Source organism: Babesia microti, chromosome I (assembly GCF_000691945.2).
Source record: "Babesia microti strain RI chromosome I, complete genome".
Lineage (NCBI taxonomy): Eukaryota > Apicomplexa > Aconoidasida > Piroplasmida > Babesiidae > Babesia > Babesia microti.
This window is the reverse complement of record NC_027205.1, coordinates 79553-103196: the sequence shown is the minus strand read 5'-3', so window position 1 is coordinate 103196 and position 23644 is coordinate 79553. Positions and strand designations below refer to the sequence as shown.

The 23644-nt window shown below is 38.7% G+C and overlaps 13 protein-coding genes and 1 non-coding gene across 14 annotated transcripts; 7 read left to right on the top strand and 7 right to left on the bottom strand.

Moving 5' to 3' along the window:
• BMR1_01G00275 (microfibrillar-associated protein 1) lies at positions 144-1397 on the top strand (the record flags this gene model as incomplete). The annotated part of the gene is made up of 4 exons (XM_021482940.1): positions 144-260; positions 283-948; positions 971-1099; positions 1122-1397. 4 exons carry the CDS (start codon positions 144-146, stop codon positions 1395-1397), a joined length of 1188 nt encoding a protein of 395 aa, XP_021337262.1.
• Positions 1398-1528: 131 nt separating this feature from the next.
• Positions 1529-3270, bottom strand: BMR1_01G00256 (conserved protein, unknown function; the record flags this gene model as incomplete). Its single annotated transcript, XM_021482935.1, has 4 exons — positions 1529-1632; positions 1653-1872; positions 1895-2527; positions 2992-3270. 4 exons carry the CDS (start codon positions 3268-3270, stop codon positions 1529-1531), a joined length of 1236 nt encoding a protein of 411 aa, XP_021337261.1.
• On the top strand, positions 3543-5156 carry BMR1_01G00255 (Gastrulation defective protein 1; the record flags this gene model as incomplete). The annotated part of the gene is made up of 1 exon (XM_012791680.2): positions 3543-5156. The coding sequence occupies one exon, from the start codon at positions 3543-3545 to the stop codon at positions 5154-5156; it is 1614 nt and encodes a 537-aa protein (XP_012647134.2).
• Positions 6456-10415, top strand: BMR1_01G00250 (condensin complex subunit 1; the record flags this gene model as incomplete). Its single annotated transcript, XM_012791679.1, has 1 exon — positions 6456-10415. One exon carries the CDS (start codon positions 6456-6458, stop codon positions 10413-10415), a length of 3960 nt encoding a protein of 1319 aa, XP_012647133.1.
• Positions 10416-10668: 253 nt separating this feature from the next.
• BMR1_01G00245 (hypothetical protein) lies at positions 10669-11502 on the top strand (the record flags this gene model as incomplete). Its single annotated transcript, XM_012791678.1, has 1 exon — positions 10669-11502. The coding sequence occupies one exon, from the start codon at positions 10669-10671 to the stop codon at positions 11500-11502; it is 834 nt and encodes a 277-aa protein (XP_012647132.1).
• A 282-nt stretch (positions 11503-11784) lies between these two features.
• On the bottom strand, positions 11785-15938 carry BMR1_01G00240 (conserved Plasmodium membrane protein, unknown function; the record flags this gene model as incomplete). The annotated part of the gene is made up of 2 exons (XM_012791677.1): positions 11785-12789; positions 12810-15938. 2 exons carry the CDS (start codon positions 15936-15938, stop codon positions 11785-11787), a joined length of 4134 nt encoding a protein of 1377 aa, XP_012647131.1.
• A 96-nt stretch (positions 15939-16034) lies between these two features.
• On the bottom strand, positions 16035-16105 carry BMR1_01G00236. The gene has a single exon. It is a non-coding gene; the product is annotated as a tRNA-Gly (tRNA).
• Positions 16106-16183: 78 nt separating this feature from the next.
• Positions 16184-16879, top strand: BMR1_01G00235 (hypothetical protein; the record flags this gene model as incomplete). The annotated part of the gene is made up of 1 exon (XM_012791676.1): positions 16184-16879. One exon carries the CDS (start codon positions 16184-16186, stop codon positions 16877-16879), a length of 696 nt encoding a protein of 231 aa, XP_012647130.1.
• A 143-nt stretch (positions 16880-17022) lies between these two features.
• BMR1_01G00234 (glyceraldehyde 3-phosphate dehydrogenase, GAPDH) lies at positions 17023-18116 on the bottom strand (the record flags this gene model as incomplete). Its single annotated transcript, XM_012791675.1, has 2 exons — positions 17023-17955; positions 17976-18116. The coding sequence occupies 2 exons, from the start codon at positions 18114-18116 to the stop codon at positions 17023-17025; spliced, it is 1074 nt and encodes a 357-aa protein (XP_012647129.1).
• On the top strand, positions 18272-18651 carry BMR1_01G00233 (CCAAT-binding transcription factor, putative; the record flags this gene model as incomplete). The annotated part of the gene is made up of 4 exons (XM_021482897.1): positions 18272-18325; positions 18347-18507; positions 18528-18604; positions 18626-18651. The coding sequence occupies 4 exons, from the start codon at positions 18272-18274 to the stop codon at positions 18649-18651; spliced, it is 318 nt and encodes a 105-aa protein (XP_021337260.1).
• On the bottom strand, positions 18658-19723 carry BMR1_01G00232 (replication factor C subunit 3/5; the record flags this gene model as incomplete). The annotated part of the gene is made up of 2 exons (XM_012791674.1): positions 18658-19556; positions 19579-19723. 2 exons carry the CDS (start codon positions 19721-19723, stop codon positions 18658-18660), a joined length of 1044 nt encoding a protein of 347 aa, XP_012647128.1.
• Positions 19724-19729: 6 nt separating this feature from the next.
• Positions 19730-20908, top strand: BMR1_01G00231 (hypothetical protein; the record flags this gene model as incomplete). The annotated part of the gene is made up of 4 exons (XM_021482889.1): positions 19730-19802; positions 19823-19915; positions 19939-20066; positions 20087-20908. 4 exons carry the CDS (start codon positions 19730-19732, stop codon positions 20906-20908), a joined length of 1116 nt encoding a protein of 371 aa, XP_021337259.1.
• Positions 20909-21053: 145 nt separating this feature from the next.
• BMR1_01G00230 (glyceraldehyde 3-phosphate dehydrogenase, GAPDH) lies at positions 21054-22147 on the bottom strand (the record flags this gene model as incomplete). The annotated part of the gene is made up of 2 exons (XM_012791672.1): positions 21054-21986; positions 22007-22147. The coding sequence occupies 2 exons, from the start codon at positions 22145-22147 to the stop codon at positions 21054-21056; spliced, it is 1074 nt and encodes a 357-aa protein (XP_012647126.1).
• On the bottom strand, positions 22294-23568 carry BMR1_01G00225 (ubiquinol-cytochrome c reductase cytochrome c1 subunit; the record flags this gene model as incomplete). The annotated part of the gene is made up of 5 exons (XM_012791671.1): positions 22294-22482; positions 22504-22975; positions 22999-23154; positions 23176-23468; positions 23494-23568. 5 exons carry the CDS (start codon positions 23566-23568, stop codon positions 22294-22296), a joined length of 1185 nt encoding a protein of 394 aa, XP_012647125.1.
• Positions 23569-23644: the final 76 nt, after the last annotated feature.

Sequence of the window (23644 nt, the reverse complement as noted above, 5' to 3'; positions counted from 1 at the left end):
ATACTATATCTATATATAAACCCCCTACCTTAATTATGCTTTAACATTAATGTCAACACTAGTATTTGTAAATATTGAAAGTATGACAGACATGTAAATTGGGTAAAGAATTATATAATTGTTTTGGTCTACTAATTGTCAGTATGAGTAGGAGTGAGATATACGCACTCCTGGGTCAGGAAAATGATGTGATAATCCCCTTAAACAAGAATCGCAAAAAAGTCAAGCCGCAAAAGGTTGCTAGATATTGGCCTGGCAAGGTAATTTCACCCTTATATATAGGCCCCTGAATATGCTGATGATGAACCAAACTCAGATACAGAAAACTCTTCTGGCGAAGTGGAGATAGATGATCCCAGGTTAAGGCGAATACAACAATCGTCCACTGTTCTAACGGACGGTACCTGTAGGCAGAGGAAACATGAAACCGAAGTACTGGATTTACCGCGGGATAGACTTGATTCGTCAACTGATACAGAAGTTACTACGAATAGTGGAAGGAGGCGTGTCATAGCATATAACAGTCCAATTTGCGACCCCGAAGAAGATAGCTTCAACCAAACTCCAATAGAAGCTCAACAATCAGAGTCAGAAAATGAATCCATCTTGTCAGAATCTGAAAAATCCGTAGAGGAAGAATATACCATATCGCTTGATAAGCCTGTATTTATACCCAAGGACGATAGGACTACATTGAAGGAACTTAAAGCACGTGAAATGGCTGATTACGAGTATTTTGAACAGGAAAGATTGAGGAAACTTGAAAGGCAAGAAGAATCCAAGCAATTAGTCCACAACCCCAATATATCAATTGATGATGAAGAAATTCATCAACATCTCCCCGATGATACTGACGAAATTGGCGGTAAGGAATATGAATTGTGGAAGATCAGGGAATTAAATCGCATTAAGAGGAGTCATTTAGAAAAGGTGGAACGCGAACTTCAAGTGATTAATAGAATTAATTTAGGCTGAAGAGATCAAAATTAGGCGTGAGATGGACGAAAAGGAGAGGGAGAGAGATAACCTCAGAATTGATGCTCAAAAGGTTAAAGTGGAACGGGGTAAAATGGCATTCCTACAGAAATACTACCATAAAGTAACACAAATTAATTACTTAGGGTGCATTCTTTATGGATAAGCTGGATTCTGGCGCAGAACCCATATACGCAAGAGACTTCAACGCCCCTGTTGGTGATGATCTTATTGACAAGGAAGCCCTGCCAAAGGTACTTCAAGTTAGAAGAGGCAGATTTGGGAAAATGGGTCAGACCAAGCATACCCACTTGAAAGATGTAGATACTACCGATTTTAATGCTTGGGGGGGAAAATATAATAATAGAAGGGGCAAACACGATGTACAAGTTTTTGAAAGGCCCCAAAAGAAGCGTGGGTAGATTGACACCATTTCTCATCTTTTATTGCCGAATTAATTGAAATAATTTGCAACTAAATTTTTTACACATGCCCTTATTACCATATATAATGAATGTGTTGATAATTAGTATAAATAGTTAATGTAGATAATTTATAGACAAACTACCGATGGGGGGTCCAACAAGGGATATTCCTTCATTGTTTTGGGCGAATTTGTCCACGTCAACAATCTAATGGAATCTAAGCTTATCATCCCTATTTCAATTGCTAATTACCAGTTTGTTCAATATGAAGGGTGTATGTTTGGGTAATTGTGAACCCAGCTTCAATGGGCGCCTCCACTGTTTCGTCTAGAGACAAATTGCCTAACAGTATCTTACAGTGCATATTTTCAACGCCATCATTGCGAATCTCAAATTTAACATCAAAATAGGCTGGAACGTTTAGATTCTGTGGTATCTTAATCACACGAAATGATATCCCTTGCGATTTATTCTAATTTATTGAATTTTACTACCTGTATCTCGAGAGGTACTGTAAATTTACATTGTCCACTACATTCAGATATCCAATTTAGAGATAAAAGGATAGTTGAATTTGGTTCTGTAAATCCATCAGTGGAATCTGATGTGCTGGAAGAGCTGGATTTGTTACTTTGCAATGGTGTTATATTTGTACTATCTTGTGGATTATATAGAGAGTATATAGTGTTTAGCGCATCTTGGTGATTAATTTCGTGTAGTTGGATAATCAAATTATACGTATCCATTGGTTTAAAATAGTGTAAATATGTATCTACTTTGGGAGTAATAATTTTCCAATTTGATCCGATGCAATTCAGTTTAGCATCTAGAAGCGTAAGTGATCTTTCTGAACAATTAGTTATACATGCTTGCACAAATGTGATATTATTGTATAAATGGTAATGACTAGTCACCATAAAAGGTGCTATTGCCGTAAATTTGTATACCTTCTTAATGAATATAGCCCTATTATCAGCGTTTGCCTTAATGGTACAGTGCATAGTGTATTGGCCAGTATATGTTATTGTGTGGTTTACTGAGAATATGTGTGCACCATGTCCTTGTATTTTGAGGCCCTTTTCCGATTCGTAGAGGCGATATGAGTAGTTATCTACGGCTAAGTCCACCTAGATAATTTTAGTTATAGTAATTTATTTTTAGAAAATACATATATATATATAACAGTTTGGCCATATGCACGGCGATTGTACTAATTGTAGCTGAACGAACCATCAACCATCACAACTGATCCTATCATATTGAACAAATTATCAGTGAAATAGAAATGATTGTGGTGAATCATATTATTATTAGTGAAAATTTTTCGTCTATGACATGTTAGTGTCACAGCGTTGATTTTTTTATATATTTACACTGACATGTACTCGTATCCTTTAACAGTTCTAGTTGCATGCATTTGCGGTATGCTTTAGAATATTACATAACAGGTCCTGGAAGAAACTTTTATTGTTACGCAGTGAGATAGCATATGCAAGGAACAATGTTAATGAAGATGCTCCTCGCATATACAATTATTCTTTGCAGCAAAAATATTGTTTAGGGATAGGTAATAAATCATATATGTACTTACCGTTATTGAAACGTTTTTACAATCTGTATCCCCTTTGTTTAATAGCTTAAGAATCATTTCAAATCTCTCACCAATGGACAAATTCCCCTGTGTATCGTTAATAGTAAGCTTTGGAAATGTTGATATTATGAGATTGTCAGTAAATTCTTCATCTGTTATGCATTTGTTGGTGTATTCGTCTCGAAATGCCTGTTCCAGTAAGTCATGGGCACAGGATTTTAGAACAGGTAGAGAGATTCTTAGGCCCTGAAGTACTAGTAAATTGCTAGATTTTGGCATTTTTGCTGTTATATATAATATAAATTGATTTATCACGTGTAAATGTGGTTAAATAGGGGTTTTGCCGTAATAATTGGACTAGTTAATAGCCTACTCCAATTGTACAATGTGATCCAATTTAACTTAGTAATATGTTAACAAAATTTATATAATTCAAAGTTTGAAGCTTTAAAATTACATGATCGATAAAATAATCAATTATAGTGTGTACTATGACATATCTGACCTAAATGGGGATGCCAGTATGGTCTTACGTCACCAAACTCGCTATCATGAGTCCAATTTCTAGTGAATATTTTAATGAAGTTTTTAACGGTAAATATGTGTTACTAGATGAGGGTAATGGCCCAATCCACAGTCTAGTAACTTCCAGTGATGGTAAGAAATTGGCTTTGGGCTACACCAATGGAATAGTCAAGCTTTATGACTTTAACAGGTGGCAATGTGGAGGTTGTGGGTCAGTTTGGAGTTGCCATTTAGAACAATCGGTTGAATGTTTGGCATTCTCAAGTGATGATAATATCTTGGCTGCTGGATTCGGCAGTATAGTCAGCTTCATTTCAGTTGATGTGGGAGATGTATTGGTGAATTCCATTAAGGGAGATATGTACATTAGGGACCCTAGGCAAGTTAATGGTCACGTGGCTCGGGTAACCGATCTACAATCTAATACCGGTAAACAAACAATGTTTGCCAGTTCCTCTATCGATGGTACCGTGCGAATTTGGGATCTTACTACTCACACAAGCGGCGTTGAAATGTCTATGCCTTCCATTAAAGTTCACGCGCAGAAATCTACAAGAGGAGCGCGGGATCTAATTACTTGTTTATCTTATGTGGGAGTTAGTCGCTTTTCTAACGACTATTTGATGGCTGGATCTGGCACTGGCACTCTGCTAAAATGGGATAGTAGGACCAATGCACCAAGTATTAACCGAGATAAGGCCCATGTTGGAGGTATAATTGAATTGGCCACGGTAGATGCTATGAAAGTGGTGACTAGGGGGGAAGATGACATGATTTCTCTATGGGATATTCGAGTCCTTAAAAACTCAATAGCTTCTATTGAGTTTCCCGAACCAAGTTTCAAATGTTGTATAGCTGTTTCACCTGATTTCACTCATTTTGTAGTTACGGCGGGTAGGAAGTTATATGGTACAAAAAATGCTAGTAATTCTGGGACTGAGAAGAATCAAAATGTAAAATCTGGTATTGGTTTCTTTGCCTCTGATAATTTGAACAAATTAGGTACGTTAGATTTGGATGGAATTCCTTCTAGAGTGGCTTGGGGTAGAGACACAAACCAACTATTTGTGGCATGTCACGATGGAAGGGTTTGGGTTAGATGCGGTGATAATGATTGTGACTATGCAGCCATGGCCCACAAAACGCGCCAACGTGAAATGCAGAAGAAGAAGGTTGAAGAAGCTCAGAATTTGGTGCTTACTGGCGGCATGGAAGCTTATCCTGCCGATCAACTGCCACCCCAATTTGAGGAAACACTTATGGGTGGTGTCAAACGGGTCAAACAGGTCAACATGTTGGCTCAGCAGCATGTACCTAAGAAACCCCCTACCGAGAGGGAGATTGAGAATTCAAGAATTCCGGAAGATGAAGAGGACATTGTTGAGACCTTGCGTAATAGGCAGCAGAAATTTGCAGAAGAATTCAAGCGTAGGAAGATGGAAGAGGGGGCTGATGTACCCGATGACGTTTATCATACTGGGCTATTCATGCGTGCCTATGCTAAAACCCAACCTAAATTCATCCTCGAGCATGACGCAGAACTGGGTCAGACTAGGGAAGATAAGAGACTGCTCGGTGTTAGTAAATGTCCAAAGTGTGGTATTAAAATATGCCAATGTGGTTATATGGGCTCAAGATAACAATAATGGCCATAATATTGTTGTTTATTGTTAGCTATATAATGCCAGCATCTCATGGTAATAGTACTAAAGGTAGCAGCATAGAATTGCTAGATTTATTTTTGGATGTAGCATATATCGCATATTGAAATAACATAGACTTTATTATTAATTCTTAATGTAGCTAAATATACAGATTTATTAAATAATGTGGGACTTTAATTGTAATTAAATACCCAGGCGAGTATTAGTCAATATTTGTGATATTTTGTTTATAAAATTATATGTTTAAATTGTTTCCGAACGTACATTTTCATTTGGCATATTTATTTATTAGTTGTTTAATAAATTCTTTGGTATTGATTACTAAATAAAATACTACGTTTAGATTATGGATGTGCGTCACAAAATATCATTATTTCTCAAATTTTTTAATCGCTACAAATTGCAATCCCTCGCTGATGAAAGTTGGTTTAGAATTATTTGTCTGTGTGTTTGTATTTATTAGAGTGGATTTTTGAGGTAACCTTTCGTTTTATGAGTTTTAATTACTAGACGCAGTAGATTCCGTTAAATTGATAGTTGCATACAGATGCGATTATACCACTTTTCAACATATAATTTGACTTTTAAATTAGCGTAAATATGTGTGAATTATCACACGATGATAACTCACTAAGGGATTGGGGAATTGCGCTAACCCTTTGCCTCAAGTCTTTATGACCACATTTAGGGCCTTTTCTGTGTGAATACCCGTATGATCCCCTAAGGAATATTAGATAGGGTATAGCTAAGGGTCAATGGTACTAAAATAATCTAAAGATTAAAACAAGGATAGTTTGAAATGATTAGATTTTTATGTTTTCAAACACATTATTAATCAAAGCTAATAAGCAATTATCCGTAGAAATATCAGAAACAACTGATTGAATCACTACATAACATGAATGTCCATTCTAATATGAATTAAAATAATTGGCAAACACATGTCCATTTGTAATATTAAAAATAATTTGTGCGCATAATGTATGATTTCAGATATTGAATGTATAGTTAGATAAATTTTAAGCATTAGATAGTGTGATTGTTACTAATTATTGGCGTAATGTTGGCGATTTTATGATTTTGTGAGGAAAAAATTGTCATTTCCTGACGCTTTAGGGGGTAAGTCTATATTATTACACAGATGTAGCTCATTTGTAAATGAGCAATTAATCACTCTAGAAGATAAATTTTTTCAAAAATCGCACACAAATCAGGCACTATATACACTAAAATTACAATAATTTACTAATCGCAATCACATATATCATATGTGCCATGGCGCTGATAAACTTCGCAATCCCTCCCACGCTTGAATTAGATTACTTGTTGCGTCCTTCTGATAATCTAAACGCCAGTGACGCTCCTGATGCCACTTGCTGGTCCGGTCCTGATTTTGACATCTCAATCGGTGAGGTACGCCTCATGGTCAACGGAACAATCAATGAAATCTTGAATTTATTGACCAATGATGGGTTCTGCCATTGGTTCAATCTAGCTCGCGCCTTTGGGAATGCCAGCGCGGAGCAACAAGATTGTATAGCCCACCTATTCACCCAAGCCTGTAAGCACGTATCCATATTGACGATAGAGACGGGCAAGTGGATAGATGACAACTGTCAAAATGTATCTAAATATCCCTCTATAGAGGCATTGAATAGCAGGATTCTTTACACAGACAACAAGTATACTACTGGAGGGGCTAGTGGCCCCGATGGACTGGCCAGTTTGATAGACATAGGCAAAACTGTCAGATCAATTGTAGAGGCAGTGACAATGTTGACATGTGCTACGCTGAAGGCTAAGAAACCAGGGGAAGATGAACAGGTTAAGGTTACCAAGGCAAGGAAGGGTAATGTAACCAAGAAGGATAAAATACTTGGCTTGGATAGTATTGCAAAGGGCTTGGTCGAGTTGGCAAAGGGGACCCTGATGGCGGGGTACCACGTCAAGCTTGGCGGTTCAGGCCATCTGTCTGAAAATTTTGCTAGGCTACTAATTTCTGGGTTGTTGCAATGTAACACAAAGGGGATATTGATGGGAGGGCTAATTCCCGGGGCCATTAAATCTGTGATAGATCAATGCATAACAGGAACCCGCCTCCCAACAAATGAAGAGGAGGATTCTGTTAGCCATTTGGACTGGGTATCTCTGATAATTGAGGAGATGAAGAAGCCCGAAGGAGTTAATCTGGTAGCAATGTTTGCAGATTCAAAAATTGAAGAGTGTCAAGTCACCAATGAAACAGAACAGGTTGAGAAGGAGTCAGAGACAGTGGGATCAGACGCCGTTGAAGCGGGGAGTTCTGATAAGGAATGGTCCAATGAACACGGTAATCAAATTAAAAGGACGGATAATTCAATCAAAGTTACAACTGGGACAAGCGGGCAAATTGTAGCGGATCTCCTCATTGCCACAAGGGAAAATGCCGCCTTACAGGCGGCAGCCCTCAATACGGCATCAGTCCAAGCGGAGTTTGGAAACATTGGCGCATTTTTTGAAAAACTTGCCAAAGCGTCCCCTGTCAATCTCTTAATAAATATAAATGCTATGAAAGATCTGTTTGACGTGCCCTGTTACAATTTGAGAAAGTCAGTAGGGGATGTTATAACCACTCTATTGCAAATTAAAACAAACGACTCTACCCCCCCTGCCTTTAGGAGGCTGATATCCCGTACCAGGGACGAATTGTTCCAGACATTAGCGTGTAGGGTATTTGATTCTTACATGTACGGAAGGGTGCACATTTTGCGCGGAATACAGGAGATTGTTGAGAATGAAGCACTTCCCCTGAATTACTATACGAAAGTCGCTCAAATTGCTCTTAAAAGATTAATGGATAGGGGTTCTATGGTTAGACAAAGGGCAATGTCACTCATAGCAGTACTTTTGGCCGACGTTAAGGAGAATAAGCTGGATATGTCTACAGTCAATGATTTGCTATCCAGCGAGATGGCTGTGGTATCTCTAGACGAAGAAGTGCCACAGCTAAATATGGAATCTGACGAAAGTCTTACTGTTTCACTTAAGGCTTACTCTGTGTATTTAGTCCGTGCTTCTCTTTCAGCGGCGGTAGAATACCTAAAGTCCACAACAGAATCGGACCAGAAAGCAGCGATTAGGTTCTTGGGTACTGTACATTTACTGGGCTTTCGAATGGCAAGCGATTTGATACCCAAGGCCTGGGAACTGGTTTGGACAAATAACCAAAACGTTCATGACGTTGTTACTGCGGAATTCTCACGCATTTACTTTTCCAACACCCCCGAAGGGGCTGCTATTTCGTTGCTGAAACTAGTGGCCGTCTCAAACAACTCTTGCGCGGCATCCCTTGACCTTTTGTTTAGATCTGCACTTGCGAGATCAGACCTTCCGGTGGCTGAGATGATTGATGGAGTCGTGAACGTGCTGTTGAACATTGCTACCGCAGGTGTTGCACATAATAAAACGGCCCAACACGCCAGAGAGTCGCTAGGTTTATGCCGAATAATTTTTTCCTCTGCAGCCATGCTTAAAGGAACGGCTTCAGAGTATAATTTCAAGCTTGACGCCCATCGTTGTGCCACATTGCGACGTATGTTAATAGACCACTTACGCCGGCCAGACCCAGACTACGTAATCTTCAACGAGTTATGTTTGATGATTCGTTATTGCTGCGGAGAGGGCGTTGTGGCCCTTTGTTATACGGCTCTTGAGCTCATTCTGGAGAAGTTTGGTACGCCAGATCGCTACTTCTACCCCTGCGTCCAGGCTGTTATTGACCTGGTATTCACCCACTATGACCACCCCGAAGATGTTTGCAGCGATATAATTAAGATTATGATTGGGAAGATGGTGACCAGCACTGGTGCTATAACATGCAGTATGGTCTCGCATCTGTTGTTTATAAGTGGCCATGTGGCCCTATGTACAATCGTTGCATTGGAAGGTTTGTTGTCAAAGCTCAAACACGCCCGAACGCAGCAGGAGCAGAAGGCTGATGATAAAGAGGGGATGGGCACGGCTTCAAAGGGGGAGTGTGAGCTCGACGAGATTGAGAAGTTAATCGAGAACGGAGTTACATCTACCAACCTGATCGGTGGTAACCTGAAGAAGTTATTGTTTGCTGTAATAAAGTGCCAGGGACTTGACGAAACACTAAGAAGTTGTGCTATTGTTGTTCTGTCAAAGTTGGCGGTTATATCTAAGAGCATGTGTACTGAGTGTATAGGAAACAAGGACGTGGTTAGCCATTTGTTGGATGTTTTGTTGGATAATAAGGCCAATACAGACAACAAGACCTTGATACGTAAAACTCTTTTGGTGTGTTACGGTGATTTACTTTGTCGATTTCCCAACCTGATGGAGCCATTTAATCGGAGGGTTTTCTTTTTGTTGCGAGATAGGAACGATGTTGTTCGGGAAACGGCTACTATGGTTTTCACCCATTTGATAATGAACGATATGATCAAACCCAAAGGGAAGTTATTGGAGTACATGTCATTTTTGACGCTGGACCGAACGTATTCTGTCTCAGCATGCGCCAAGATGTTCTTTATCGAGATTCACAAAAAGAATCCGAATGTAATTTACAATATATTTCCAGAAATGGCGGCTATTTTGGCAATGAACAGGCGCAACATGTCGTTGGCGGTGAATGCAACGATCTTGCGCATGTTCATCAGCTTTGTGAACAAGGACAAGCAGCAAATAGTGCTTGTGGGTAAGATTTGTGAGCGGCTGGCCCAGTGTAAAGATGCGGGAATGTACCTCTTTTCGTTTGTGCTTGTTGAGTTGTGCAAGGAGCCAAAGTGTATTGGCAAGTTGGGTACGATGATTCCAGTGCTGAGGCATGTGCTGGCTGCGGATGAATCGGTGAGGGCTGCCTTCTGGGCCATAGTCAACAGGGCCAAGAGTTTTAGGGGTTTAGGGCTGCAGGAAAAGGCTGCCGCTGAGGGATCTGGAACTGAAGCTTCTGGCGCTACATCCACCCCCGAAGCTTCGGTTAGGGAGTCTTTGAAGGATCTGACAACGCTGCTTTTGACATTAGACGAGGAGCCACTGAGCTACGAGGAACCGCCCATAGTGCATGTCCTGGCGGAAGAGGAGTACGATCAAATGTTTTTAAGTGACTTAGAGGAGGGAGAGGAGGAGGAGGCTGTAAAGGTCAAGTTTGAGCAGGAAAATGGCTGTAAGGTTAAGAAGGAGAAGAGGGACGACACGTACGTGGTGAGGATAAAGAGGGAGCTATCAACCTAATATGGAGATGATCAATAGGAACTATCAACCTAATGTATTGTTTGTGTAGTGTACTGTGTGAGTGACTTGTGCGTGTCGTTTGTCCAGGTAGCGAGTAACAGGGATATATGTGTTAACAGTGTAAAATGCTTTCAGTATTTTACAGTATGTAAGAGCTATAATGGCAGTGTATAGTTTGATAGAATTTGAGGTTAGGTGGCCAATGGCTGCTTGAATATACCTAGCAGCATGGGGTGTGTGTGCCTATAATATAATGGCAGGCAATGCCCCCGAGCTATACGCGTCTCTCCCTCCAGAATCGCAGAAACTCGTAGATAATGTGGCTTCTGCCTTTATATCTTCCTTGACAAACATATTGGAGCATAATTTTAAGCAAAATAAACATGCATCTGGGCACAATGTTGCCAGTGAATACACATCAAGTCAGAAACTGGCAGTTTCATTTGCAAATCGCTGGTTCACCGGGCTTATAAACGAATTGGTCCAGCAACTATCGAATTTAGATCGTAACATGCACTTAAATCGCAAGTTTACTTCAACGGCCAAGCCTACGGAACTGCTAGTTGAGTCGCGAATGGAGGGCGACCAGGGCAATCACACTTGCTCAGTGCCACACATACAAATGGACGGAGAGGGACGTATACAGGTTAACTATGACAGTGAAATGGATAGTAAGTCAGAAGAATTGACAGCACAGGATTTTGGTCATTTGCTGTTTACGGGATTGCAGCATCAGATGGCCATCATGAACACTCTGCAGCAGTTTTGGAGTGTGTGTGGGTCACTTGTGCTAAAATCAGTGTCCAAATTCAAGAATATGCCAATTGATCCAGCATGTTCTGCCGATTTTACTAGCATGAATCCCGCCGGTAAATTTGAAGATCTTGTGTTTTCCAAAACGTGGTACCAGGCGGTGGATGAATCTCTTGGTATTGTCCCAATTAGGGCGTCTGAGGATGTGGAAGGGATTATTGGGCTTAATGAATTGCATGAGATATCAAAGAAGCTGGAGATTGAGATGGGGGATGCGATTGAACAGGCAAGGGTACTCAGCAGGATCAAATCGTTAATTGACGATCATAATTGACAATGTATAACACGTCGTACTGCAGTTAACTCTGCATTGTGTCAATTTTTGTTGAAACTGATATATATATATATATATATTATAAAGAGTGATAAATAACTACTAGTCGATAATAATTGAGGATATGTTGTTAATTCACAACTAAACTAATAACGTGACCAAATCGTTAAGCGATAAAATTTATCTATGGGTCAACCCATACCAATATATGTATATACGATATATATAATATACAAAACAAAACTCATCGGTAAACTTGCTTTTCATGTAATAACCTATCCATCACCCCCTTACAATATAGGCCCGTCCATCCTCTCTGTGCAAAAACCACTCATCCTTGGACTTAAACTGTATCTTCACTCCCTCCAGCCCTTCATTAAAGTCACCCTGCAATCTCTTCAGCTCCAACTTCCGGTGCATGCTTGTTGAGGCGGTGAAACTTTTGAAAAAGTTGTAACTTGACACCTTCCACACGTGCAGGGCCGGTTCCTGATGTTGGTAAGCCGCTATGTTCTCACCAGATGAATCCAGCACCAAACATGCTACTGCAGAGTCATGGGCAAAAAGTTCCTTTATTAATTGGCCATTGCAAGTGTTGTAAAGGTGGATATTACCGTTGGTGTACCCGAAGGCAATGACATCACCGTGCAGAGATATCATGGGAAAACCAAACAAAAATTTCTTAATTTCCTTTCCAGTAGTCAATGTAGTAACTATATAGTAGGCGTATAAATGCAGAGTTTCAGGCCGTATCAGATCATGTGCCAGAAGGTGGTGGATGATTTCGGCAACAAAATGACTGCTGAGCTGGGCAAAATGCAATGAATTTGACAGCGTGTCGGGGGAATGTATTGCAGACGCCGTTATAATGCGTTTGAACTCATTCTTGATGCCAATTATCGTGTGAGGGTATCCTAACATCACATTATTCACAATATTGCCAGCTAATCCACCGCAGGAACCAAATGGTAATAGCGGGAACAGGCAGGTTAGTAGGCGTGTAAATAATTCCATATGATTAATCTTCACAAACCCATTGAATGGGGGAATTGTAGGTGGTAGGCGGTTAAAGCATTCTGTGTAACAAAATATCTTGCATCCCAACAATCGTACAGCGATAATGAAAATCTCTTCGCCTAAAAATACCCTATTACTATTACCGGTATCGCATGGAGACCCAAATGTAGTAGCGGGGTTGTCTATGTATGCAAATGTATTAGATGCAATAACGGGCTTTTCATATACAAGAATAGATAGTAGCATACAGGCAAGGTCTGTTATTGGGAACTAAATCACAAGAAACTTACTTGTGGTGTCAATCCCGCATGCAGAGCTCCAGTTGAAATTGTTTTTTTGCTTCTAAATGAGTCGGTTCTCGGCAATTTCTTCAAATTTTCTGCATCCTCTTCCGTGATTGTTATTATCTCCATTTTCTCCATATCGGATACCAGTAATTTGTCTTGGATTTTGTGAGTCAATAGATAATTGTATGTCCATTTGTCAATGACGTAAATCGACGGGGGGTAGGATAAAACCTTCAATTTTTGGATGTAAAATCGAGTAGTCATTATTATTCCCAATAGAAGCGCCATTGCATGGACACTCAAGGTGTCATTGAAGCTTGAAAATAATTTACGGAGGAGATGCTCTGCCTTCCTTCCCATGATTATCAAGTCAATAGTCTGTCCAGGTAGAGAACCGATTAAAACATAATGGCCCAGCAACCAAATACGATCGATATCAGGTCCTAATTGTACGGTATTATATAATTTGCCAAAGTACTCTTTTGTGGTCTTATACAAATTATAAGGGGTATGAGATAGATCCAATAAGTTGCATAAATGACTAGATCTGACGCTGTAAATAGATAGTCTGATATCAGGAGTCTCCAAAATTCTGCGTTGCTCGCATTTTTCTTTGTAACGCTGGGCAATTGAAAGAGTTAAGTGCATTGTGATCCAAAATCCACCGAGCGTACAGGGCAAAAATTTTACAGGAAAGGTTTCCAACGATACCAACCAAGCCATTTGACTGGTTATAGTGGAAGCAATTATTGACAGTCGGGTCAATCTATTTCCCCGTCCTTTTAGCTGTAAATTCGCACAGGTAATACCACCGCCACTATTAAGAGATTCGTCCTTGAATAAATCTTTGCAAAATAACACATTGTGGTAACGCGGTACGCTAAATTTAAATCCGTTTTTGCTACTCCCGCGGTAATTACTGCCATCAATATTTATGTTGCTCCCATATACAACCCTTTTAATCTGCGGTACTAATGATGTAAAGGGATCTGTAACGTTGGAAGTTGATCCAGACTTGTTTTTGGATCGGAAAAATGTTATGTACTTCCATTTTGACTCGTTTGAAATCAAACTTTTTGTTTCGAGTGACCAAATTAGAACTCGCTTAAGGGTAATTATTATTGCCAATGATCTGGCTTCATCCAACACAATCTTGTGTATATTTCTAACTCCAGCCCTTTCCAGCATATAATGGCTGGAAGGTAATTCTCCATAGTACGTTAGGCAAGTGTTTGATGATAATAGGTACCAAATTATAATCCTGCCGCTAAAATCAACCGTGGCAAAATGATCCAATGACTGGCGTATAAGCGAGCCCATGGGTACAATTACAGGGTGAACAGATGCTATTTTATGTGCATGCCATCCCGAGGTTAGAAAGACTGGATAAATTTCATCCGAAAATTTGTAGACACAAGTCGTGTAACTATCAGTTAGAATGAGGTGATCATTCACTGATAGTATGTGTTTTACATATGCTGTAGAGCCGTTGCTGACGGGATTTAAGTCATTTGATGTGCATTTTGTATGAAAGTGGTAGAGTATTCGATGTCGTAGTGTTATTTTATTATTTGTAGTGACAAAATCTAGCAGTGTCTTCGGTGATTGGAGTTTTATTATCCCATTTCTCCCAATGCAACAGACGCTTCCATTTGCAAGACAGTATGCGATGTACGATGAGTTATTGACCTTAAATGTCGCCATTGCCGATAATTTAATTACAGAGCTGGGTGGTTTTGGTAGGATGTTTTCCATTGAATATACCATTTCCAGCCCATAGTCCATATCATTTATGCCGTCAACAATCTTTATAAAATGCTGTACGAATATGCCTTGTGAATTTGCTAAAATAGCGGTGAAATTCAGACAACAATTCTCATATCCGTCGTTTTTAACAATACAATTTGTTATAAATCCTCTAGTTATAAATATTGGGACTGTTGTTGGGTTGTAAACATTCTTGGTGAACTCTCCAACATAGGTAGCCTTTACCAGGGAATGAAAGCGCGTATATTCGTCATAAATGCTTGTGTGCTCTGGTAATATGTAGCAATACACCTTATTTTGGTCGTTACATGCCACTAGTGCTGTTTTGTAAGTCTCCATAAAGTTACAATACATATCATCATTACCACTCAAGTTTTGCAATTTTGATAAATCAATCAGCTGTATGTAGAGCCAATTTGAATTACTGGTGAAATTAGAATTGTTATTTATATCTGGATTCAGAAAATCCATGAGCGGATACAATTCGTTGTTGCTGTTTGACGTGATCCAGACGGTTATTCGGGGTCCCGAAATCGCGAAAATCAGATTTGTTGATACACAAATTTGATTTTTTAACCCAATTTTACCTGTTTTGTTATTTATACTGACTGAGATTAGTGGTATCTTCACTTTGTTTATAGTATTGTTGTAATCATTCAACTGCGCTTGTGTGTCTGATAATTCACAATTCAAGGTGTATTCCGTCTTGGATAATGGTGAATGCTTTGTTTTGCACGAATCTGTAACGTCCCAACAATTTAATTCGCCATTTGTAATGGCACAAATTAACTGCTTTTGTTTCGGCCATGCTGTTACGCTGTGTAGTTGGGGATGTTGTGTGCAGGCGAGATCCAGTATTGGTTGTACAGTATGTAGATTTGCAATGATCTCCAAGTTCCAAGTGTCCAGAATGTGAATTCCTTGGCCAAAGGCTGCTAAAAACCTTCGATCGGCCAAAACTGCAAGCCTGTCAAGTTTGAAGGTGGAGTTAACGCGGGCAATGCATCTGGCATCGATCATGGACCAAATGCAAATTGAATTGTCGCCATGAAGTGATGCCAAATTTTCTCTAATCCCCAAATGGGTGTTTGGTAATGGACTTGCAACGAAACAAACATCCAAAATTGGTGTTGTTGCTGGAAATCTAGATGTAACAGATATTGATGTGGGAAAAATTTTTATTGCAAAATCTTTCAACCCGTCTGAGTCTATTCTGCGTAGCATCTGGGCCTGCCATAAAACGATTAAACCTTCATCTGACCCTGTAACTATAGTATCGAAATTGGAGTTGATGGCTAGGCAAGTGACGGAGTTGACACAACCACCATGTACCAAACCCACAACTCCAATCATAGGATTCCTCATGGAGGTAAAACTTGGGGTAAAATGCTTAAATTTTTGTTAAAAACGGCATTGTTCATAAGTGGCGGGTTGTAGCGGGTAAGTAGGGGGGTAGTAAAGTGCGCCTGCCGGGAATCGAACCCGGGCCACCTCGATGGCAACGAAGTATTCTACCACTAGACCACAGGCGCTCGGCACCCTTTTATTTCTGACCTTCATACCAATATTGGACTCTAGCTATAGATAAAGCACAACCTTATGGCTTTTATATGAAATTTTGTCAATATATAATTCATAATCTTTCAATTATATTGATAATTGTAGAAACCGTTTATCCTGTTTGTGCAGTCAAATGCCGAGTGTTAGGAAGTAATAGATACGCTATGCTAGGGTTTTCCAACTATAAAATGGTACAGAATTTGAGTGCTAATCCCAAAAATGCTCTATGTATGGGTAAAGTTATGCTTAGTGTGAACAATCTACTCGAAGAATGTAAGAGATACATCAAGGATTCACAAAGTTGCGAGCAGTCCTTCGATCAATCAGCGTTCGTAACCAAATTCTACGCCGATAATGTCCCAGATAATCAAATGGGACATTGTATTGAGGATGAAGGTAGGAATCTTGATAAGCGAATTTTAAATAAGAAAAGGAATAAAACGTCCACTCGCATACTCCTGAGAATCTCATTCAACACAGATATTGGAGATATTGAAACGAAGGTTCAATTGGCCAGGAAACAATTGGAAGATCGAAATATAGTGATTTTCAAGATGAGCCTAAAGTATCTGGGAGCTAATAAGTACCAAAGACCCGCAGTTTTCGACAAAATTATTCAGCTACTACGTGATATCGCATCCCCTGTGGGACCGGAAAGTGTTGTGGGAAATTATGTTTTGTTGACACTCAAAAACAAGCTTCCAATCAATCGGAAGATTAAACGCAAAACAGATGAACCAACCTAGCTTATAATTGTTCTAGACACAAAATTAGTTATATATGTCGCAAACACCAAAGATAGATAAATAATTAATTTGCATGCCGTTTTAAATAATTATATTAATAATTTTGTGTATAGTGATTAAGGTATAGGCAGAAAAGGGATGGTCTATTGTTTAGATTGGACAAAAGCTGCTAAGTCACAGATTCTGTTCGAATATCCCCACTCGTTATCATACCATGAAATCAATTTGACAAAAGTTTCATTCAGACTAATTCCAGCCTTAATGTCAAAGATGGATGACTGTTTGGAACCAACGCAATCGGATGAAACAATTGGATCCTCAGTGTATGAAAGGATTCCTTTCAGCGGGCCATCGGCTGCCTCCTTAATCCTCTTGACAATGTCATCGTAAGATGCTGGTTTGGCGAGCTTGCAGGTCAAATCGACAACACTGACATCAGGGACTGGGACTCTGAATGCCATTCCAGTCAATTTGCCTTGTAGAGCTGGAATTACTTTGCCCACTGCCTTGGCAGCACCGGTGCTGGCCGGGATAATGTTATTTCCTGCACATCTACCAGCTCTCCAATCCTTACCGCCACGAGACGCACCATCGACTGTTAATTGATTTGATGTTGTGGCATGGACCGTAGTCATCAGCCCTTCCACAATACCAAAGGAATCATTAACAACCTTGGCAAGTGGAGCTAAGCAATTTGTAGTACAACTGGCATTGCTAAGAATCTTAATGTCGTTTGTGTAAGTATCATGATTTACACCCATAACAAACATAGGAGTGTCATCACTTGGAGGAGCAGAGATAATGACAATCTTTGCGCCGCCTTTTAAATGCTGGCCAGCCTTTTCCTTGTTGGTGAAAACGCCTGTACTCTCCACTACAATATCGGCGCCATTCTGAGCCCATGGAATGTTGCAGGGATCGCGCTCAAAAGAAAGCTTAACAGTCTTGCCATCGACAATCAATTCATTCTGAGTAAACTCTACCTTCTTCCCCAATTTCCCATGAACTGAATCATAGTTTAGCAAATAAGACATGTAGTTGGAATCCATAAAGGGGTCATTTATTGCAACAACATCCTACATAACTATCATATTACCACATGTGGATGATCTAATGAGGCGCGAAACACCAAACGACCAATACGTCCGAAACCGTTAATACCGAGTTTGACCATTTTCAATATTAATAGTATAGTAACCACCCCCACTAGATTTGAGGCATCACTACACATTACCATATATGGTCATTACATCCACACGTCCACTCATTCACTCTTAAACCACTATCAAATATTCAGGTTTCATAATGGCTAATTCATTGTATGGCACCTGATCAATAACGCCTAGCTTGTATATGGTATTAAAACTGTAATTGATATGTAAACTTGTCTTGATGGAACCGTACGAAATTATCTCATCATCTCTCCATCAATTACCGTTTAAAACTGTATGATATAGCATCAATTAGGTTCAGACATTAATACAGCAATCTATTTCAAAACTACACTCTGGTAGTATTAATTCTAGAATTGTTTCACACGATGCAATTCATGCATTCAATCGTTGTGGTTCTCTATTCGTTCTATTCATTGCTACAGCAAGTCAGCGTGTTGCAAATTTAGATAAAAGGTTTGGTTGCATTAATTTAGAAAAGTCGTAAATGAAAGTGATGTAATGAAAGCGTTGGAAGATTGTTCATTTTATCAAGTAATAGATAAATTAGCAAGTAATATAATTATTGAATCAGACTCTGGTGGATATGTATTTAGATGATATTTCCTAATGTGAAATCTCGAATTTAATTCGTTCAATTTCAAATCTTGCTTCGGTAAATGCACTTACAAGCGCACAAATTTGTATGTTTTCATTGGCTCCAGTTGCCAATCTTTCTTCAATATCTGCCATTCTTATAATTAATTGTACTATTACAATTGTCGGCCAATCAATCTTTATAATAAGTTTGTATAAGCAAGTTACAAGATCCTGTAAAGAATATCCCTTTAGTTCTTGAACGTGTCTGATTATTTGAATACACTCAGAGAATGTAGATTGAACTAATGCGTTGAATATTGATTTGACTTCATCTTCCAATGGAGTGCCAGATGCATTTAAAATGTCATTTACATCGATAATATTGCGATCTTGTGAATCTAATTTTGACATTGCGGCAATTTGAAATGTGTTTAAAACTTTTCTCATATCACCTTGGGCAATCTCTATTAGCGCAGACAATCCGTTTTCCTCAAGTGTAATTCCTTCATTTGTTGCTATCTCCAATGTTCTCCTCCTAAGATCGTTTTCATCTAATGGAGAGAATCGGAATCCTGTACAGCGAGATTGTATCGGTGAAATAATCTTATGCATATAATTACATATTAAACAGAAGCGCACATTTTTGGCATATATCTCCATAATCCTTCTTAAAGCTCCTTGGGAAGCGTTGGTCATTTGATCTGCTTCGTCTAATATTATTAACTTTAAATTGGTTTTAACTTGATTAGCTGGATTGTCGCTTGACGGTACGAATCGATTAAGAGCCTCAGCAAATGTCTTGATCTTATCCCGAACAACATTAATACCCCGATCATCCGATGCATTTAGCTCTAAAACATATACATTTGCATAGTTTCCATATAAATGTTTTGATATTGCAAGGATTGTTGATGTCTTTCCCGTGCCTAAATATGATTCACAAATTACCTGGAGGTCCATGAAATAACAAGTGTGGAATCTGTCCTACTTCTGTGAAACTTTTAATTGTATTTATAATATCTTTGTGGGAAATAATACTGTCTAAATCCGGAGGACGGTATTTTTCAGTCCAAGGTAATCGATCACACTCCATATATACATGGAATGGCTTAACCTGATATTTGATCCATCTAACGATAATTTTATTGCAGTCAAACTCGCAAGTAATTTGGGTAATTTTTGGTGTATTCAGATGATATAAATGATACTTACATTAAAATTGTGAAATATTTGGAATCTAAAAGCTATTCCGTATTTGATCCTCGTTTTTTTTCAAATTGTACAAGTTAGTTTAATAGTTTTATAAAGGAGAAGATTGCCATTTGAAGTTTGAAAGACATCTGGTTAATGTTATTAATAAATCAGTTCATAAGAATGTAAAGCAACATTTTATTGTATTGAAAGGATTCGATTATTGGTGTAAAATTAATACTATCGTATGTTTGAATTGACTTAGAATGAATTTAAGGAGATTGTGGCACTTGACCATTGGAATGATGAAACAAATTCAATTATTTTAAAATTTTCACATAAAAAACGAAGTATCAATTGGGTGTACAATATATTGTTTTGGTTAAAATATGCCATAATACCCCGGCTTAAAAAGGTTTATGAATTCGATTTATTCGTTATAGGAATCTATCAGAATTATTTTAAAAGTGTTTTGTTCTACAAAGATGTTTTTAATTCAAATGAAATTAATGTTCCATCACATCCATCCAATGCTAGAAAGATCTGTGATTTTTCGTCAAAACTATTTGTAGACTCATATTATCCATTTAAAGTATTAATTAATAAAATTAAATTAAATAAAACTACTCTAATAATTGGTCCTCCAGGGTCTGGGAAAACAACTTTAATAAAATCACTCGAATGCTCATGGTTAAATTATATTACTGATGGTTCAGAAAATGGATTGGTGTTTACAATGGATATTTGTAAAATGGTTACTCCTTATGTAGGAGAAGGTGAATTGTATATTCGTCAATTATTTAATCAAACAAAATATTCAAATGCCAACGCATTGATAACCATTGATGGAGTAGAACTCTTCGTAGCAACAAATTACCTAGAAAATATTTATCCAGATATGAGTGAAGAAAGGACAAATGTATATAGATGCATATCGTATTCACTTATTGAACAAATCAGAAATATGTCAAATAACACAAAATTTGTAGCAGTAGCCAATACGTGTAAAGAAAGTATAGATCCGACCTTTTTGTCTCTAATTGATACTGTAATAACATTAGACAATGGCATTATTCATAAAAATTAATTTTAGGCGAAAATCTATCGTCTATTTTATTTTAATAATAATTCAATGTATTAGCTAACTGCATAATTAATTTGCATGCCGTTTTAAATAATTATATTAATAATTTTGTGGATAGTGATTAAGGTATAGGCAGAAAAGGGATGGTCTATTGTTTAGATTGGACAAAAGCTGCTAAGTCACAGATTCTGTTCGAATATCCCCACTCGTTATCATACCATGAAATCAATTTGACAAAAGTTTCATTCAGACTAATTCCAGCCTTAATGTCAAAGATGGATGACTGTTTGGAACCAACGCAATCGGATGAAACAATTGGATCCTCAGTGTATGAAAGGATTCCTTTCAGCGGGCCATCGGCTGCCTCCTTAATCCTCTTGACAATGTCATCGTAAGATGCTGGTTTGGCGAGCTTGCAGGTCAAATCGACAACACTGACATCAGGGACTGGGACTCTGAATGCCATTCCAGTCAATTTGCCTTGTAGAGCTGGAATTACTTTGCCCACTGCCTTGGCAGCACCGGTGCTGGCCGGGATAATGTTATTTCCTGCACATCTACCAGCTCTCCAATCCTTACCGCCACGAGACGCACCATCGACTGTTAATTGATTTGATGTTGTGGCATGGACCGTAGTCATCAGCCCTTCCACAATACCAAAGGAATCATTAACAACCTTGGCAAGTGGAGCTAAGCAATTTGTAGTACAACTGGCATTGCTAAGAATCTTAATGTCGTTTGTGTAAGTATCATGATTTACACCCATAACAAACATAGGAGTGTCATCACTTGGAGGAGCAGAGATAATGACAATCTTTGCGCCGCCTTTTAAATGCTGGCCAGCCTTTTCCTTGTTGGTGAAAACGCCTGTACTCTCCACTACAATATCGGCGCCATTCTGAGCCCATGGAATGTTGCAGGGATCGCGCTCAAAAGAAAGCTTAACAGTCTTGCCATCGACAATCAATTCATTCTGAGTAAACTCTACCTTCTTCCCCAATTTCCCATGAACTGAATCATAGTTTAGCAAATAAGACATGTAGTTGGAATCCATAAAGGGGTCATTTATTGCAACAACATCCTACATAACTATCATATTACCACATGTGGATGATCTAATGAGGCGCGAAACACCAAACGACCAATACGTCCGAAACCGTTAATACCGAGTTTGACCATTTTCAATATTAATAGTATAGTAACCACCCCCACTAGATTTGAGGCATCACTACACATTACCATATATGGTCATTACATCCACACGTCCACTCATTCACTCTTAAACCACTATCAAATATTCAGGTTTCATAATGGCTAATTCATTGTATGGCACCTGATCAATAACGCCTAGCTTGTATAGTATAAAATTATGTGGAGATGAATATATTTCAACGCATATATTTTATTTTTCTAAAATCCATCCTGCTAGTCGCATACATGCTCCAGAAAAATCTTCTCCACACGGCCAAAAAGAATGTACATGCTGACAAAGCAACCAAGATCTTAAATCCAGTCAATTTCCTTTCATCATGAGTGGAGTCTGATGCCCAAGTTATGAAGCTGGCAACGTCTTTTGCCTAAATAACTAGGTAAATTACCATCTGTGATACGGTAGCAGGGGTGCCATCTTCATAATCAATCATTCCATCTTCCAGTGGTGGTGGCATAGAGATTGAGCCGCCAGGGAAGTAATTGTTGAAGTATAAACCTGGCCTCAGTTTAATTCCCTCTGGCGGTTCTCCATAACCTGTAAGTAGTGCAAATAGGTAGTCAGGTCCACGCTTCCTAGCACTAGCCATGACGCTTAAATCTGGTGGCATTGCACCTCCGTTTGCGAAGCGAGCGGCTTCAGCATTAGGATATGGGTTAGGAAATGGATCCGTTATAACCCCAGGTCTGGTGAACATTTCACCCTCGGAATTAGGGCCATCAACAACATCATATGAAGCAGCGATTTCCTTAACCCTTTTTTCAGGATAAACATCATTTATCAATCGGCGGAATCTCATTTGTTCCATTGAATGGCAAGTTGCACATACTTGACGATAAACTTCATATCCTCTCCTAACACTGTCATTAAAAATTCAATTTACCTAGCAATATCATGTCCATGTAATGGAGATTTGAACCAAAACGGATAATATGGAGGTTCTGGAGGTTGAATATCGGAACACCAAGCAATAGGTCTGGATTGTAAATATCCATGGAAAGCTGTAACTCCAAGGGCGAATAAAATATATTTCTTCAAACTAAATGTGCATATAGCCTACTCTTGATATCTATACTTAGATCTTTTTTCATTCTCTTCCTTAGTGTATGGTTCAAAAAAGTTGGATAAACGACTTTCTGCTCCAGGGCAATAGTAGTCAACTCCTTCAACAAGTGTGCCTCTGCACCTTTGCTTCTTATAATCAATATTTGTAGATCTGTAGGCGTAACTTGGTTTTAAATTGTCCAAAAAATGCTTATTAAAACTTTTGACGCGGTTATTTAGTGTTATGTGATTATGATAAGCTTTCTCGACAAGTTTGTCATTCCACCTTTTGATTAGGCGTAGTTGCATCTGGATTAATAGCCTTTAAACTTACTGATGAAGGAAGTTTAGACCAAATCTTATCCTTATACCCAGGAAAAATTTTGTTCAAAGCTCCTCCACCTGCCATTACTAAATGTGAAATCCTATGGGGTGATGAAAATAATGTAGACAAATTTATTTTTTATTTCTTAGCTCATATCTTT